This window comes from Symsagittifera roscoffensis, chromosome 1 (assembly GCF_963678635.1).
Source record: "Symsagittifera roscoffensis chromosome 1, txSymRosc1.1, whole genome shotgun sequence".
NCBI classification, from domain to species: domain Eukaryota; kingdom Metazoa; phylum Xenacoelomorpha; order Acoela; family Convolutidae; genus Symsagittifera; species Symsagittifera roscoffensis.
The window spans coordinates 21,431,654-21,446,425 of NC_087062.1; the positions used below are offsets into that span (position 1 = coordinate 21,431,654).

General features: G+C 38.7%; 1 protein-coding gene across 5 annotated transcripts in view; it reads left to right on the plus strand.

Moving 5' to 3' along the window:
- Positions 1-14,507, plus strand: part of LOC134855496 (uncharacterized) — a 70,878-nt gene extending 56,371 nt beyond the window's left edge. For 4 of the 5 annotated variants that reach the window (XM_063872068.1, XM_063872046.1, XM_063872054.1 and 1 more), the window contains 6 exons: positions 4,243-4,454; positions 5,181-5,360; positions 12,032-12,176; positions 12,326-12,479; positions 13,320-13,468; positions 14,189-14,507. In XM_063872068.1, the coding sequence (XP_063728138.1) occupies positions 4,295-4,454; positions 5,181-5,360; positions 12,032-12,176; positions 12,326-12,479; positions 13,320-13,468; positions 14,189-14,309 (909 nt within the window). In that variant the 5' untranslated portion in view covers positions 4,243-4,294 and the 3' untranslated portion in view covers positions 14,310-14,507. Of the gene's footprint in view, positions 1-2,542; positions 2,854-4,242; positions 4,455-5,180; positions 5,361-12,031; positions 12,177-12,325; positions 12,480-13,319; positions 13,469-14,188 lie in introns of those variants that run through there. The other variant, XM_063872061.1, reaches the window with a different exon arrangement.
- Positions 14,508-14,772: the final 265 nt, after the last annotated feature.

Consider the following 14,772-nt stretch of genomic DNA (forward strand, 5'->3'; position numbering starts at 1 on the left):
GCTCTGATCTATTGAGTCGGAGAGACATTTCAATTAAATTATTGTCGTATAACATTTTGTAAATGTTTTTGTCTAATTTCTAATCTAATTTTGGTTAATTCTAATCTAGTAAGGTCTTGTTCGAGACTTATGGTCGCACCAGATGAGTTAGGACTGGAGTGTATAACTCATAGAGTAATTTCGGATAGGGTACACCGTCTGCTCGTCACGCTATCTTATTTTCGGCCGGATAGATTCGTGCAACTTCTTAGTCTAATACCGATCCTAATCTTACTCTTATACTATCTAGTCTCAGGTTGTTTAACTAGTCTCTGCTAGGCTCAATAGATCTAGGGTATACTGGTTTATTGCGGCTGCTGAAGTGCTCGGGAGAGTCCAACTAATTCCTAAGTTAAATTCAAATCTCTCTGGTGCTGAAATTACAAGTAACTTCAGCACTTACAAATAAGTGGGTTGTTAGTTAGATGGATCATGATTGGTTAATATTAAATACTTTACATTGGTAAAACATTTAATTTATCCAATCATAAAATGTAGTTTAGATCAGGTTCCACCAGCTTTAAAAAAAGATAGAGAAGAAAAAAAATTAGAGGCATCACCCCCCCCCCCTCCCCCATTTGCTACCCTGTGGTCAGGGGCGGATCTAGGATTTTCTCGAGGGGGGGGGCGGATTTTTAAAAAATTTTCGACAATTTTGACGACCTTTCTTTTTTTAGGTCCATCAGATTGATTTTCCGAGCTCTCCCAAAGCAGTAAAAAGACCCTGTTTTGGCCAAATTTTCTGCGCCGCAGGTAATTTTTTGAAAAAACAGGTCAAAAAAGCCGTTTTGTGCACTTTTTGGAAAACTTTGACAAAAAAAAACGCGTTTTTTTGGCGCGCGCTCCCCCTCAAATTTAGTATATATTGGCGCCAAAGGCGCCTTTAGAAAAATTTTAGGGTCGGTCGGCCAAAAATGGATTTCTTAAAAAGTACCAAAGGGGGGACCCTTTGGGTTGGCAGGGGTTCGAATCCCTGAGGTAAGGGCGTCCGCCCCCCCCCCTGCCCCCCCCTAAATCCGCCCCTGCCTGTGGTAGTCATCCACAGGACACTGCTATAAATGGATGGACCATTAGTTTGTCGCATTTATTTTGGAAAGAATATTTTGAGTACGGAATAATTCGGCGATTCGTGCGTTAAAAGGAAAACTATTTCCACTTAAAAATTCCAATTGGGCCATAATGGAAGTTTCAAACCTTCAGACTCAAACAAAAAACCATAGCAGGTGAATTATTATTTTTTTGCTGTGAACCGATGGCATCAAAGTAGGAAAAAAAAGAGAAAATGCGAAGATCTTCCGCCATTCATTAAAATTTTTTCATTTGTTTTCAAAAATTCTGCTGTAAACTTTCGAGTTGCTTGGGAAAGCTCTTGAACTTCATTCAAAGCTTTTGGATGTCACAAAATAAAACTTCGGCAACTTCAAGTGCGGATCCTGGATTTCCTCTTGAGGGAGGGGGGATTTTTAAAAATCTTTGACGAACGTTTATCTTTTTTCTAGATCGACCAAATTGATAGCGCTCCCAGAAGACTATGCAGATCCTATCTTAACAAAACTTTCTGCGCCGCAGACAACTTTTGTACACTTTTTGGAAAGTTTTGACAAAAAATTTGCGTTTTTGCAGCACGCGCTACCCTTTAAAATACGAATAAATTGCATGTAGTTCAACCAAAAAAAAAATTGCATGTGGTTCTTAAACAGGGGCACAACAGCGGTTCGCCGTGATGAGCTGTACAGCTCGTATGTTGGTCCTATCCCTCGTGGATAAATGATCTTAAAAAAATTGGCGCCAAAGACGAATTTAGAATTTTTTTAGGGCTGGTAAAACGAAAATAGATGCTGTAAAGTAGTACCAAGGAGGACCCTTTGGGTGGCGAGGGGCGGAAACCCTGAGGAAAGGAACGTTTGCCATCATCCACCCCCTTGCTAAATCCGCCCGATTTCTTACATCATAGAAAGTTCTCGAGTTTTCAATTGCCACCAAACCAGCAGCAAAGATATGAATCAGTTATCTTACGCTTGTAAAGTTTTTGGTGGTGAACACTTTGGTGGTGAATGGATTGCATTGTAAGCAAAAAGAAGCATCTGGCAAAATTTAAAATGACCACTATTGAAAAATTAATTACAAAAATGATTTTTTGTTAATATTGCTAAAATGGTTTCCTGCTACTTTTCAGCTAATTTTGAATTTTGAAGATAACAAATTCTCCTGGTGATACATTAAGGTTTTGATAAACTGCGAACTTTTATAAAAGTAAGAGTTCCCTCAAAAACCGGCCGCTTCTGTCATAAAGACAGACGATAAAAAGAATTGCATAGCTCTCTATACAATCATATAGTTAGTTTTGATTTCGTCACAACTTTTTGCGTTAATCGCTTCGCTTGATTGGTTATTATATTGCTGCTACTTTTATCCATGAAGATGAAAAACTATTTGATCCTTAAAGTTTTTGCTATGTTTTGGCGCCATTCTGTTTAATCGATTTCCGCATCATTTACCACCAATCTTTTTTTAGTATTTTTGAAAGATGCGCTTCTGGAATCGCATTTTTGTTTATTGCAACTTTGGTGGACCTTATCATGAACAATTGCTATTTTTATAAACAGAAAATCTCCCTCTTGCTAATTCTCAAGTGACAGAAGCGCCAAAAAATGAATAAAAATTCTTGAGTGGTCCAAGTTCATCAACTTTTGATAGAGTTTTATCAAGGCAGATGGTTTTGAGCGACATTTAAAAAGTGGTCTCAAGACAGAGGATGTTCTACAATTGAATATTTTCACAGATTACATCTAAGTGCATCACTTCAATTTTTAAGTATTATTGTTCCGATTTTCGTAAGGAAAGTAACAGAATATTTGTTCCCGGGGTGGTTTTTTTCTGATTTTTTTTATGTCATTCAAAAAGTATTGTTGTCCTGAGCTTGAAATTGAAAAAAAATGTTCACCTGTCATCAGTTTTCGTAAATTTATAAGGGTTTAAAGATTGCCATTTTGGCCAACTTGGGACAATTAACGCGCGATATATTTCGCGCTATTAACGCGTAAGCGGAGAGTTAATCCGTCTTAGCAATTGTTCCAAATTGGTTGAAGAAAGCTTATTTGCCATAATTGATTTGTTACTAGGAACGAAAACTATGACTTTGTACTTTATATGGCGTGTGAGGGGGGGGGGGGGATGGGGGATGAATTTCGCAATCTTAAAATAAAAAATGTAATTGTTCCGACTTTCGATACGAAAGTAACGGAATATTTGTGCTCGGGGTGGGTTTTTTTTCTTCAGACAAATTTCGATTTTTTAACTAGCCATTTTTGACGAAATTTTTTTATATCATTCAAAAGGTATTGTTGTCCTGAGCTTAAATTTGAAAAGATTTTTCACCTGTGATCATTTTTCATAAAATTACGGGGGTTTAAAGATTGCCATTTTGGCCAATTTGGGACAATTTACGCGCAATATATTTCGCGCTATTAACGCGTAAGCGGAGAGTTAATCCGTCTTAGCAATTGTTCCAAATTGGTTGAAAGAAGATTATTTGCCATAATTGATTTGTTACTAGGAACGAAATCTATGACTTTGTACTTTATATGGCGTGTGAGAGGGGGGGGGGGATGGGGGGATGAATTTGGCAATCTTAAAATAAAAAATGTAAATGTTCCGACTTTCGATACGAAAGTAACGGAATATTTGTGCTCGGGGTGGGTTTTTTTTCTTCAGACAAATTTCGACTTTTTAACTAGCCATTTTTGACGGAATTTTTTTATATCATTCAAAAGGTATTGTTGTCTTGAGCTTAAATTTGAAAAGATTTTTCACCTGTGATCATTTTTCGTAAAGTTACGGGGGTTTAAAGATTGCCATTTTGGCCAATTGGGGACAATTAACGCGCGATATGTTTCGCGCTATTAACGCGTAAGCGGAGGTTTAATCCGTCTTAAAAATCGTTCCAAATTGTTTTAAAGAAGCTCATTTGCCATAATTGATTTGTTCCAATGAGCGAAATCTGCTCTTTGGTACTTTAAATGGCGTGTGGGGGGATGATTTCATATAAAAATTTCAAATTTTAGAAAAAAATTTTTTCATTACATTATATTACATTAATTTTTTTATGTTCCTACTGCTTCATAAACCTTGAAAGGCAGTCGAAACATTCAGGGCTTCGCCATGATACGAGCAGTCTCGTTAAGTTACTACTTGCTAATTTAGGACTGAAAAATAGTGTCATAGAAGGAGATACCATTCAAGAATTCCTTGAGCTATGAGCTGTTACAAGGCAATTATTGTCTGCAGTCTGGCTTTTTTCCTGCTTCTGGTTTTCACCATTGTCCAGCAGATCAGAAGTTTCATCAGAACTACAGATAACCCTGTCTCCTCCATTAATTTCTACAGCAACACAAATGGATTCCACGAAAGCTCAGGTAAAGTTTTTATTATATCAACATCCGCTTTCATATATTTCATCTCAAGCACAGACAGTGCAAATCTACCAATCTTGCCCAATTCTGATATGGATAATCAAGTTTCATGTTTACCGTCCTCGCAAAAGTCCGGTTAAAAAACTATGAGTCAATTAGCACCGTCTACGAGTTTGATCATCTTTTTTACTGAAGGCTTACGGACGAGTTGGGTTGGATATTCAGGTACGCTACGTTAACTGCGAAGCGAATAATTCAGACAAATTTGTTACTTGTACTAAAACTTTCGATGGATTTTGAGTCTGACAATGAGGTGATTGTGAAATAGAGTTTTATACTAGTGGCCTACAATCAAGTTTTTCAGAGCTCCATGTTTTTCTTCATATTATTATCACGTTTGTCAAGAGAAAGCAAAAATATAAAACTCACAACACTTTCTGAAATGAAAAATATTGCAAAAATAACGCTATTTTTTTCGAGTTAGTTCTGTTGACCAATTCCATGAGGGGGTTACGTGATGTGGTCCAAATTTTTTTTAAAAAAAAATTGGATCATAACGGGTAGCCATTCATGGAATTGGTCAGTAGAATTAACATGCAAAAGTAGGCAGTTATTTTTAGCAGTCAAAAATTTCATTTCAAAAAAAGCTATTTTTTAAAACTTTTTTGTAGTATATTATTGTAGGTAGTACATGCTTTTCCGGGTAGCACATCTCTATGTTATTTTTAGTGATAATCTTCACTGGGTTCATCATGCAAGCCGTGGCCAATGACTCCATAAACCTGGCTGTCACACCCTTCTTAGTGAGTGAGCACTGTCAGTGTTTGAATGGGTCAGTCGAGACAATGATGAGGTACTACGAGTGCGACAACATTCTCAGACTCAACTCATCAATAGAAGACGGCACAGGTATACATACCAACAACCCTGGTTCTTTCAAGACTAAATAAAAACTGAGATCACATCAAGATCCTCGCCCCAAAGTTCTCGGAGGAAAGATGAAAATTTGCTTTCTAGTCAAATTAATTGTAGGCTATGACATGGGGTTTGAAGTTGATTGGCATAGTGTGCTCATCAGCTTCCACATAATGTTTTCTATCTACATTATTGGCTCTAGTTTAGAATGATTATGAGGCCACGCTGGGGACGAAATTTACAGAGATTTACAAATGTTAAGAAAATCTAAATCCGAAAGCCTTCGTTTGAAAAACAAAGACATGAAAACGGTGCATGTTTCTTTATACAGCGTATTTTTCATTTGGTATTAGATCTACAAAGAGCTCATCAAAGAGTGCATACTTTCCACACTGAAATATTTCTGAGTTTTAAAATTTTCATCACCACAAGAAACCCACTCAATAGTAAAAGCAACTCGACTGCCCGTTTCAGGGCAAAAGCTTGATTATTTTGACTGCCTTTTATGGTCTATGGAGCAGTGTTTTTTCTAAAAAAAAAAACTGGCGAAAAAATTTTAAAAATACATTAAAAAGGTATTTTTTTTTGAGTTTTTTTCGAATCAACTTCCCACACGCTATGCTCAGTGCAAAGTGATATATTTAGCTTATGAAAAAATTTTAACTAGATCGAATGACATGCCTGCTTATTTCAATTTGTTTAAAAATTGAATCTCTATCTACTATTAAACAGCACGAAAAATATCGCGCAATCTATAAATCCCCATAAGTTAACAAAAACACTGGTGAATTGTATGATTTCTAAAAATGGTGCTCAAAAAACAAAAAATTCAAAGAGTATTTGAAAACTGCAGAAATTATTCGCCAAATAATTGAAATTTGTCTGGAGAAAAAAATACCGGAGCATAAATTTTCCGTCTATTTCGAAAGTCGCAACAAAAATCCTATACTTCGAAAAGTATAGCATAATTTAGAAAAAAAAACAATAAAAAAGCGAACAAGACTGCTCGTATCAAACGAAGTCCTGACTTTTCCGACAACTTTTTAAGATCCACAGAACAGTGTTTGTTTTTTTAAAAATGGCTGAAGCTCTCCAAAAAGATGAGATTTTTTTGAATATAGATTACACATAGATTACACACGCTATATATAGATTACACATTGATGTTTTTTTTTTAAATAAAGCAAAGTTTTAAATTTGGATTGACTTCTAGTCCGGATTAAATTTCCGCTTTCGTGTTAATAGGATGAATTATGTAGCGTGTTGACTGCTCCACATGGGCCAATTTGTTAATTTTTACACCCTCCTAATTTTGGGAAAAAGGGTTACAGGTAAATAATCGTTTACTTTCAAGCTCAGGATAACAAAACTTTTCGCAAGTTACAATGCAAATTTGTCAAATAATGCTGGTTAAAACGTCGAAATTTCTCGTGAGAAAAAAATCACCCCGAGCAAAAATGTTCTGTCTCTTTCTTCAAAAATTGCAAGAATAACAGTGATGGACTGTGTTCAGACAGGCTTAAAATAGTCTTTCATAGATTCTCATCGAATCGCAAAAAATCACGGCTATTTATCAATATTACAAGTTCGCAATTTCGTGAAATCAAGAAGTTTTTTTTTTTACAAAATGAGACTTTTTAGTTACCCGTAATACACCTGCGGAGCAACCGTTCAATCAACCGTACAAAAAACAGTGCAGTCAACGCATAAACAAAATTAGTTTTATTATATTTTTGTGGGTTTGCATTTGAATGCTATCGGTAACCTAAATTATTCTATTTCCAATCAAATTCTCTATTAGAGCTGTTATTTTTGTAGTTAAATCTAGGCTATACTCAAAGTTAATTTTGCTGAAAAATCCCTTATTCTTAACTCCTAAATCGATATCCCGACACAGATTGAGTTGAGAAGAAGGGCTGTCAAAATCACAGCTCCATTTTCCCATTCAATCAACTAAAACTAAACAAAAACTTTTTCTCGAGAAAGATATTCACATGGAATATTCAATGGCAGATTGAAGGGAGAGGCCGGGGGCTGGGGGAGGCCTCTCTTTATCAGGGACTCGACCCCTTCACTAACCAAAGGGTTCCTCCTTTGATACTATTTTACCCCATCCAGAAAAATTTTCTGGTCAAACCCTTCTAAAATAATGTCCAAAAGGTATTTTTGTCCTGTATTTTTTTTAATTATAGAAGAACAGGGTCTTCATAGTGAGTGTGGTCATTGAAATTTTCGAAACTTTTTTTGAAAATAACCCCCCCCCCCCCCCCCCACCGAGAAAACTCTAGATCCGCCCCTGATGGAATGAAAAAAAAGAGAAAATAGTGGAACTGCTCCGCAAACAGTAAGACAAAAAAATTCTTCTCCTTCGCAGGAAATATGATAAATAATGAATTCCAGAACAAGCAGACCCCGTACTCAACGAATGCGAGAAAGGTGGTTTTAAACATTGAATCAACACTCTATTTCCGTTTTGAATTCATACTTTCTTGCTATGTTTATCAAGTATCTTGCTATATATAAATATATATATATATATAAGTATTAGGCCGTTTCCATCCTTTTTACGTTGACTCTGTTTTTTAGCCAATTGATTGGGGAAACTTTTGCTTTGGAAGGCTTTTTCAATATTTTATTTCCCGTATATAATGATTAAAAACCCAGCCTCGTTCAAACCATATGTTATGATGTTGCTCCTCTAACTATATCACCTTAAAACATAGTCGAGAACGGTCAAAACATACCTCGAGCACGGTCGAAACATACCTCGAGCACGGTCAAAACATACCTCGAGCACGGTCGAAACATACCTCGAGCACGGTCAAAACATACCTCGAGTATGGTTGAAACATACCTTGAGCCGGTTGAAACATAGCTCGAGCACAGTTGTAACATAACTCGAGCTCAGTTGTAATATACCTCGAGCACAATCAAAATAAACTTCGAGCACGGTTGAAAGATACCTCGAGCGCAGTCGAAACCTACCTCGAGCACAGCTGTAAGATACATCGAGCACGGTCAAAACATACCTCGAGTATGGTTGAAACATACCTTGAGCCGGTTGAAAAACACCTCGAGCTCAGTTGATTCATGCCTCGAGCACGGTCGAAACATACCTCGAGCACAGTTGAGAGATACCTCGAGCACAGTCGAAACCTACCTCGAGCACAGTTGTAACATACGTCGAGCACAGTCGAAACATACCTCGAGCACGGTTGAAAGATACCTCGAGCACAGTCGAAACCTACCTCGAGCACGGTTGCAAGAGACCTCGAGCACTGTCGAAACCTACCTCGAGCACAGTTGTAACATACCGCGCGCAGTCGAAACCTACCTCGAGCACATTCGAAACCTACCTCGAGCTCAGTTGTAACATACCTCGAGCACATTCGAAACCTACCTCGAGAACAGTTGTAACATACATCGAGCACAGTCGAAACATACCTCGAGCACATTCGAAACCTACTTCGAGCACAGTCGAAACATACCTCGAGCACAGTTGAGAGATACCTCGAGTACAGTCGAAACCTACCTCGAGCACAGTTGTAACATACGTCGAGCACAGTCGAAACATACCTCGAGCACATTCGAAACCTACCTCGAGCTCAGTTGTAACATACCTCGAGCACATTCGAACCTACCTCGAGAACAGTTGTAACATACATCGAGCACAGTCGAAACATACCTCGAGCACATTCGAAACCTACTTCGAGCTCAGTTGTTAAATACCTCGAGCACATTCGAAACCTACCTCGAGAACAGTTGTAACATACATCGAGCACAGTCGAAACATACCTCGAGCACATTCGAAACCTACCTCGAGCTCAGTTGTAACATACCTCGAGCACATTCGAAACCTACCTCGAGAACAGTTGTAACATACATCGAGCACAGTCGAAACATACCTCGAGCACATTCGAAACCTACCTCGAGCTCAGTTGTAACATACCTCGAGCACATTCGAAACCTACCTCGAGAACAGTTGTAACATACATCAAGCACAGTCGAAACATACCTCGAGCACATTCGAAACCTACTTCGAGCACATTCGAAACCTACCTCGAGAACAGTTGTAACATACATCAAGCACAGTCGAAACATACCTCGAGCACATTCGAAACCTACTTCGAGCACAGTCGAAACATACCTCGAGCACAGTCGAAACATACCTCGAGCACGGTCGAAACATACCTCGAGCACGGTCAAAACATACCTCGAGCACGGTCGAAACATACCTCGAGCACGGTCAAAACATACCTCGAGTATGGTTGAAACATACCTTGAGCCGGTTGAAACATAGCTCGAGCACAGTTGTAACATAACTCGAGCTCAGTTGTAATATACCTCGAGCACAATCAAAATATACTTCGAGCACGGTTGAAAGATACCTCGAGCGCAGTCGAAACCTACCTCGAGCACAGCTGTAAGATACATCGAGCACGGTCAAAACATACCTCGAGTATGGTTGAAAACATACCTTGAGCCGGTTGAAAAATACCTCGAGCTCAGTTGATTCATGCCTCGAGCACGGTCGAAACATACCTCGAGCACAGTTGAGAGATACCTCGAGCACAGTCGAAACCTACCTCGAGCACAGTTGTAACATACGTCGAGCACAGTCGAAACATACCTCGAGCACGGTTGAAAGATACCTCGAGCACAGTCGAAACCTACCTCGAGCACGGTTGCAAGAGACCTCGAGCACTGTCGAAACCTACCTCGAGCACAGTTGTAACATACCGCGCGCAGTCGAAACCTACCTCGAGCACATTCGAAACCTACCTCGAGCTCAGTTGTAACATACCTCGAGCACATTCGAAACCTACCTCGAGAACAGTTGTAACATACATCGAGCACAGTCGAAACATACCTCGAGCACATTCGAAACCTACTTCGAGCACAGTCGAAACATACCTCGAGCACAGTTGAGAGATACCTCGAGCACAGTCGAAACCTACCTCGAGCACAGTTGTAACATACGTCGAGCACAGTCGAAACATACCTCGAGCACATTCGAAACCTACCTCGAGCTCAGTTGTAACATACCTCGAGCACATTCGAAACCTACCTCGAGAACAGTTGTAACATACATCGAGCACAGTCGAAACATACCTCGAGCACATTCGAAACCTACTTCGAGCTCAGTTGTAACATACCTCGAGCACATTCGAAACCTACCTCGAGAACAGTTGTAACATACATCGAGCACAGTCGAAACATACCTCGAGCACATTCGAAACCTACCTCGAGCTCAGTTGTAACATACCTCGAGCACATTCGAAACCTACCTCGAGAACAGTTGTAACATACATCGAGCACAGTCGAAACATACCTCGAGCACATTCGAAACCTACCTCGAGCTCAGTTGTAACATACCTCGAGCACATTCGAAACCTACCTCGAGAACAGTTGTAACATACATCAAGCACAGTCGAAACATACCTCGAGCACATTCGAAACCTACTTCGAGCACAGTCGAAACATACCTCGAGCACAGTTGAGAGATACCTCGAGCACAGTCGAAACCTACCTCGAGCACAGTTGTAACATACGTCGAGCACAGTCGAAACATACCTCGAGCACGGTTGAAAGATACCTCGAGCACAGTCGAAACCTACCTCGAGCACGGTTGCAAGAGACCTCGAGCACTGTCGAAACCTACCTCGAGCACAGTTGTAACATACCGCGCGCAGTCGAAACCTACCTCGAGCACATTCGAAACCTACCTCGAGCTCAGTTGTAACATACCTCGAGCACATTCGAAACCTACCTCGAGAACAGTTGTAACATACATCGAGCACAGTCGAAACATACCTCGAGCACATTCGAAACCTACTTCGAGCTCAGTTGTAACATACCTCGAGCACATTCGAAACCTACCTCGAGAACAGTTGTAACATACATCGAGCACAGTCGAAACATACCTCGAGCACATTCGAAACCTACCTCGAGCTCAGTTGTAACATACCTCGAGCACATTCGAAACCTACCTCGAGAACAGTTGTAACATACATCGAGCACAGTCGAAACATACCTCGAGCACATTCGAAACCTACCTCGAGCTCAGTTGTAACATACCTCGAGCACATTCGAAACCTACCTCGAGAACAGTTGTAACATACATCGAGCACAGTCGAAACATACCTCGAGCACATTCGAAACCTACCTCGAGCACGGTTGAAACATATCTCGAGCACAGTCAAAACTTGAAGTAAGCAGATTGAGAAAATTTTTTTTTTAGTCGGATTTTTTTTTGCTCGCAAAACTGTAAAACAGACGCAAATGGCAAAATAGTTCAGTATCTATGTATTTTTTTTCGTGCACGCTTGAAACTTTGAAACATACTTTGATTGGGTGGAGCACGGTTGAGCACAGTATAAACATATTTTGCTCGGGTCAGAACATTTTTTTGGTCGAGCACAGTATAAACACATTTTTTTTGATCGAGCACGGCTGGGGTCGAGCACAGACGAAACGCACAGACATTCGGTCGAGACGGTCAAAACACAAAATGAGCACTTCGAACAGGGTGAAAATACCGCGTTCAATCATAGCCGAATCGAATCGCAAAAACCACCGTTATTTATTATTTTTATAAATTCACCTTTTCGTGTTATCAAACTGATTGATGAAACATGGCTATCTTTGTTTCATTTTGATTTTAGATGCGATTTTGATGGAGACTCCAGTGAACTGGGGTGCTTCTCAGAGGGAGGTGCTCATCTGCGACCACCCACGTGACCCAGTGGTCGGATTCACATTCGTCATCCTTATGCAACCATTCGAACAGATCAAAAACACATGGATTAAGTAAGAACAGCTACAACAAATTTAACTCTCATAACAAATAAATTTATATTTAAAAAACGCAGTTTTGAATGTTTCACAAAACCTCCTCCAATGATCACCAACCCTATAATTTTGCAATGACTGTTTTTTTTCACTTATTAACACCGTAGGATGAGTAAGCCCGAGCGTCTGCAGTTGGTGAACAGTTCCTTCCTGAATGAGGTGCAGGTGTGGGTGCACTGCAACTTCTACAGCAGTCTCCAGCTGAGGAAGACAGAACTCTACGTCCAACACAAACTCAACTCATCCACCATCGACGTACTTGTGAGTAGATGATATCACGGGCAGAATGTCGAGTGATTCAAAATCTGCGCCACCTGCTGCTCTATAAAAATAATCTGCTTTATAAGTCGATATCCGACAATTCAGCAAAATTTTGCTAATCTCCCTAACTATCCCTGACAATTTTGCTACACTTTTTTTCAATTTGTTACTGAAAAGCTACATTTTTATGGTTTTCCTAAAATTTCCCAAGAAATGTCCCAAAACCGTCTCAAGCTGATTGATTTTCATTCTTTTATACTGAATAATGAATTCGAATGGCTATCAAAATCATCTAATTTTTTTCAGAACTCGTAATTTAGCAAATCAGATTGTTTAGTAAAACATGAAAATCAATCAGCTTTGGACAGTTTTGGGAAAATTTATTGGCATCAGAACAACCCTAAATAGGCACTATGGGAATGAGATGATGTGACAAGTCGTTGATTTATGGTTAGGAAAATCATAAAAATATAGGTTTTCAGATTTCGAATCAGAAAAACGATCATTCAATAAATGACAAACCTCCCTCATCGACGGATCGATCGCAATAATAACTTCGATAGAAAAGGCAAATAAAAAACGACTGGTATTCGAAGCGTATTTCAGGGCTCTGATCGGTTTTTATTTCAGTTCCTCGTTTTTGATTGATGCAATAATTTCTTTGGCAAAACCATCTTCTTCAAAGACCAGTCGCACGATATAGCACTTCGTGATCTATATAACCCTTAAAGTGCATTAAATCACCATTGCAACTGCACTGAGAAAATGCAAAAAAGGATAGTCAATTTTAAAAAATGTATTCAGCTAACAGATAGTACGGCTTTGGTTTTGACTTTTCAGAGTGGTTCAACTGAGAACGTGATCAGGGGTCAAACTAGGATCAATTTTGCTTGGCTCGATGGAAATGTGACAATAGTTGACAAATTCTCCGAGTATAGTGTGTGGTCGCTGGCCATGCTCCTTTGCGCAGTGCTACTAGGCCTAGAAAGGTTGGTTAGGTTTTTGAACCATTGTTTAGTCACCATTGTATACTTGCAAAGTCAAAAGACTTTTATTGGTTGTTATTTTCATTAAGTTAGTGGTAACCAGTTCCTGTTTAAACATCACAGAATGTTCCAATCACTAAAAAAAACGGAAAAAAATTTGACGGATTTTTAGGACGTTTTATTGGGTAAAAAAAGCAAATTGAAGTTGAGACTGAAATGAAAACAATCTCAGTATGTTTAAACTTGCTCTAAGTAGCAAGTTTTGAATGCCGACCCCACTAATTAAATTTAATGAGCTATATTCCTCTCCACCGCGATAAATGAAAATGGAGTCTGAAAAGCGTAAGTATATTCGTACCAATTTTCTCGCCATTGATTTAACTTTTTTTACTTCTCTTTTTGGAATCGTAAATAAAACTGGAAGCGCTTATGATACCACACTCAAACTCTACGAGGTTTCTATGAGATAGTAGGCATTCAGAAAACTCGCCCTTACACAAAGTTCTGTCCCAGTTTTTGCGGAAACAAAAAAATAGATAGAATAAAAAAATCACATCATTTACGCGTAATAAAATGGTCTTATGCTTTATTTTTGCATCCGGCAATTTAGCATCGATCCCAACTGAAGTTTAAAATTTAATGGAATTTTTTTCGAAAAAAGCGCGCCGAATGAAGACTTGTTAAATATAACTAGTAAAATGTATCATTGGTTAATTTATTTAGATGCTACACAGTTGTAAACAGGGCCAGACTACAGCACAGAAAGCACCTGAAGAAGCTAAACAGGAAGCATTCTATGGCTGGATTAGAGACCAATAGTCTTAATCAAGCCGACGAAGTTTGAAGAAAAAGAAACGAAAATCATTTTTTAAATTTTCTATTTTTGATATTTTAATATTTTTATTAGATATTATATTTTGCATAATACTGAAATTTTTATTGTTGATTATTTATGTTTCAATTGTTCCACACCTTGCGATATCCAACAAACAAGATCATAAATTGAGAAAAAGACATCGAATGAAAAAGTTTTAACTGAAAAGAGTTATGTTTTGGTAATCCACTGAGATGTTTCCATATTTCCATGGTTGCGTAGATTTCTGTCATCTAGAATTAGATTATTTTCACAAATTCAACCTGATCCAATCAAATTTCAAAGGTAATGACCTTTCGTATGGTTCAATAGTTCATAAAAACGTTTTCCAATAGGTTTTTCTTTTTGTAACTATTTCGATTTGTTTCAACCCAGTGATGCTGATGAAACTAACCTGGTCGATGATGTGAGCCCATAAAAATTTCTACAAAAC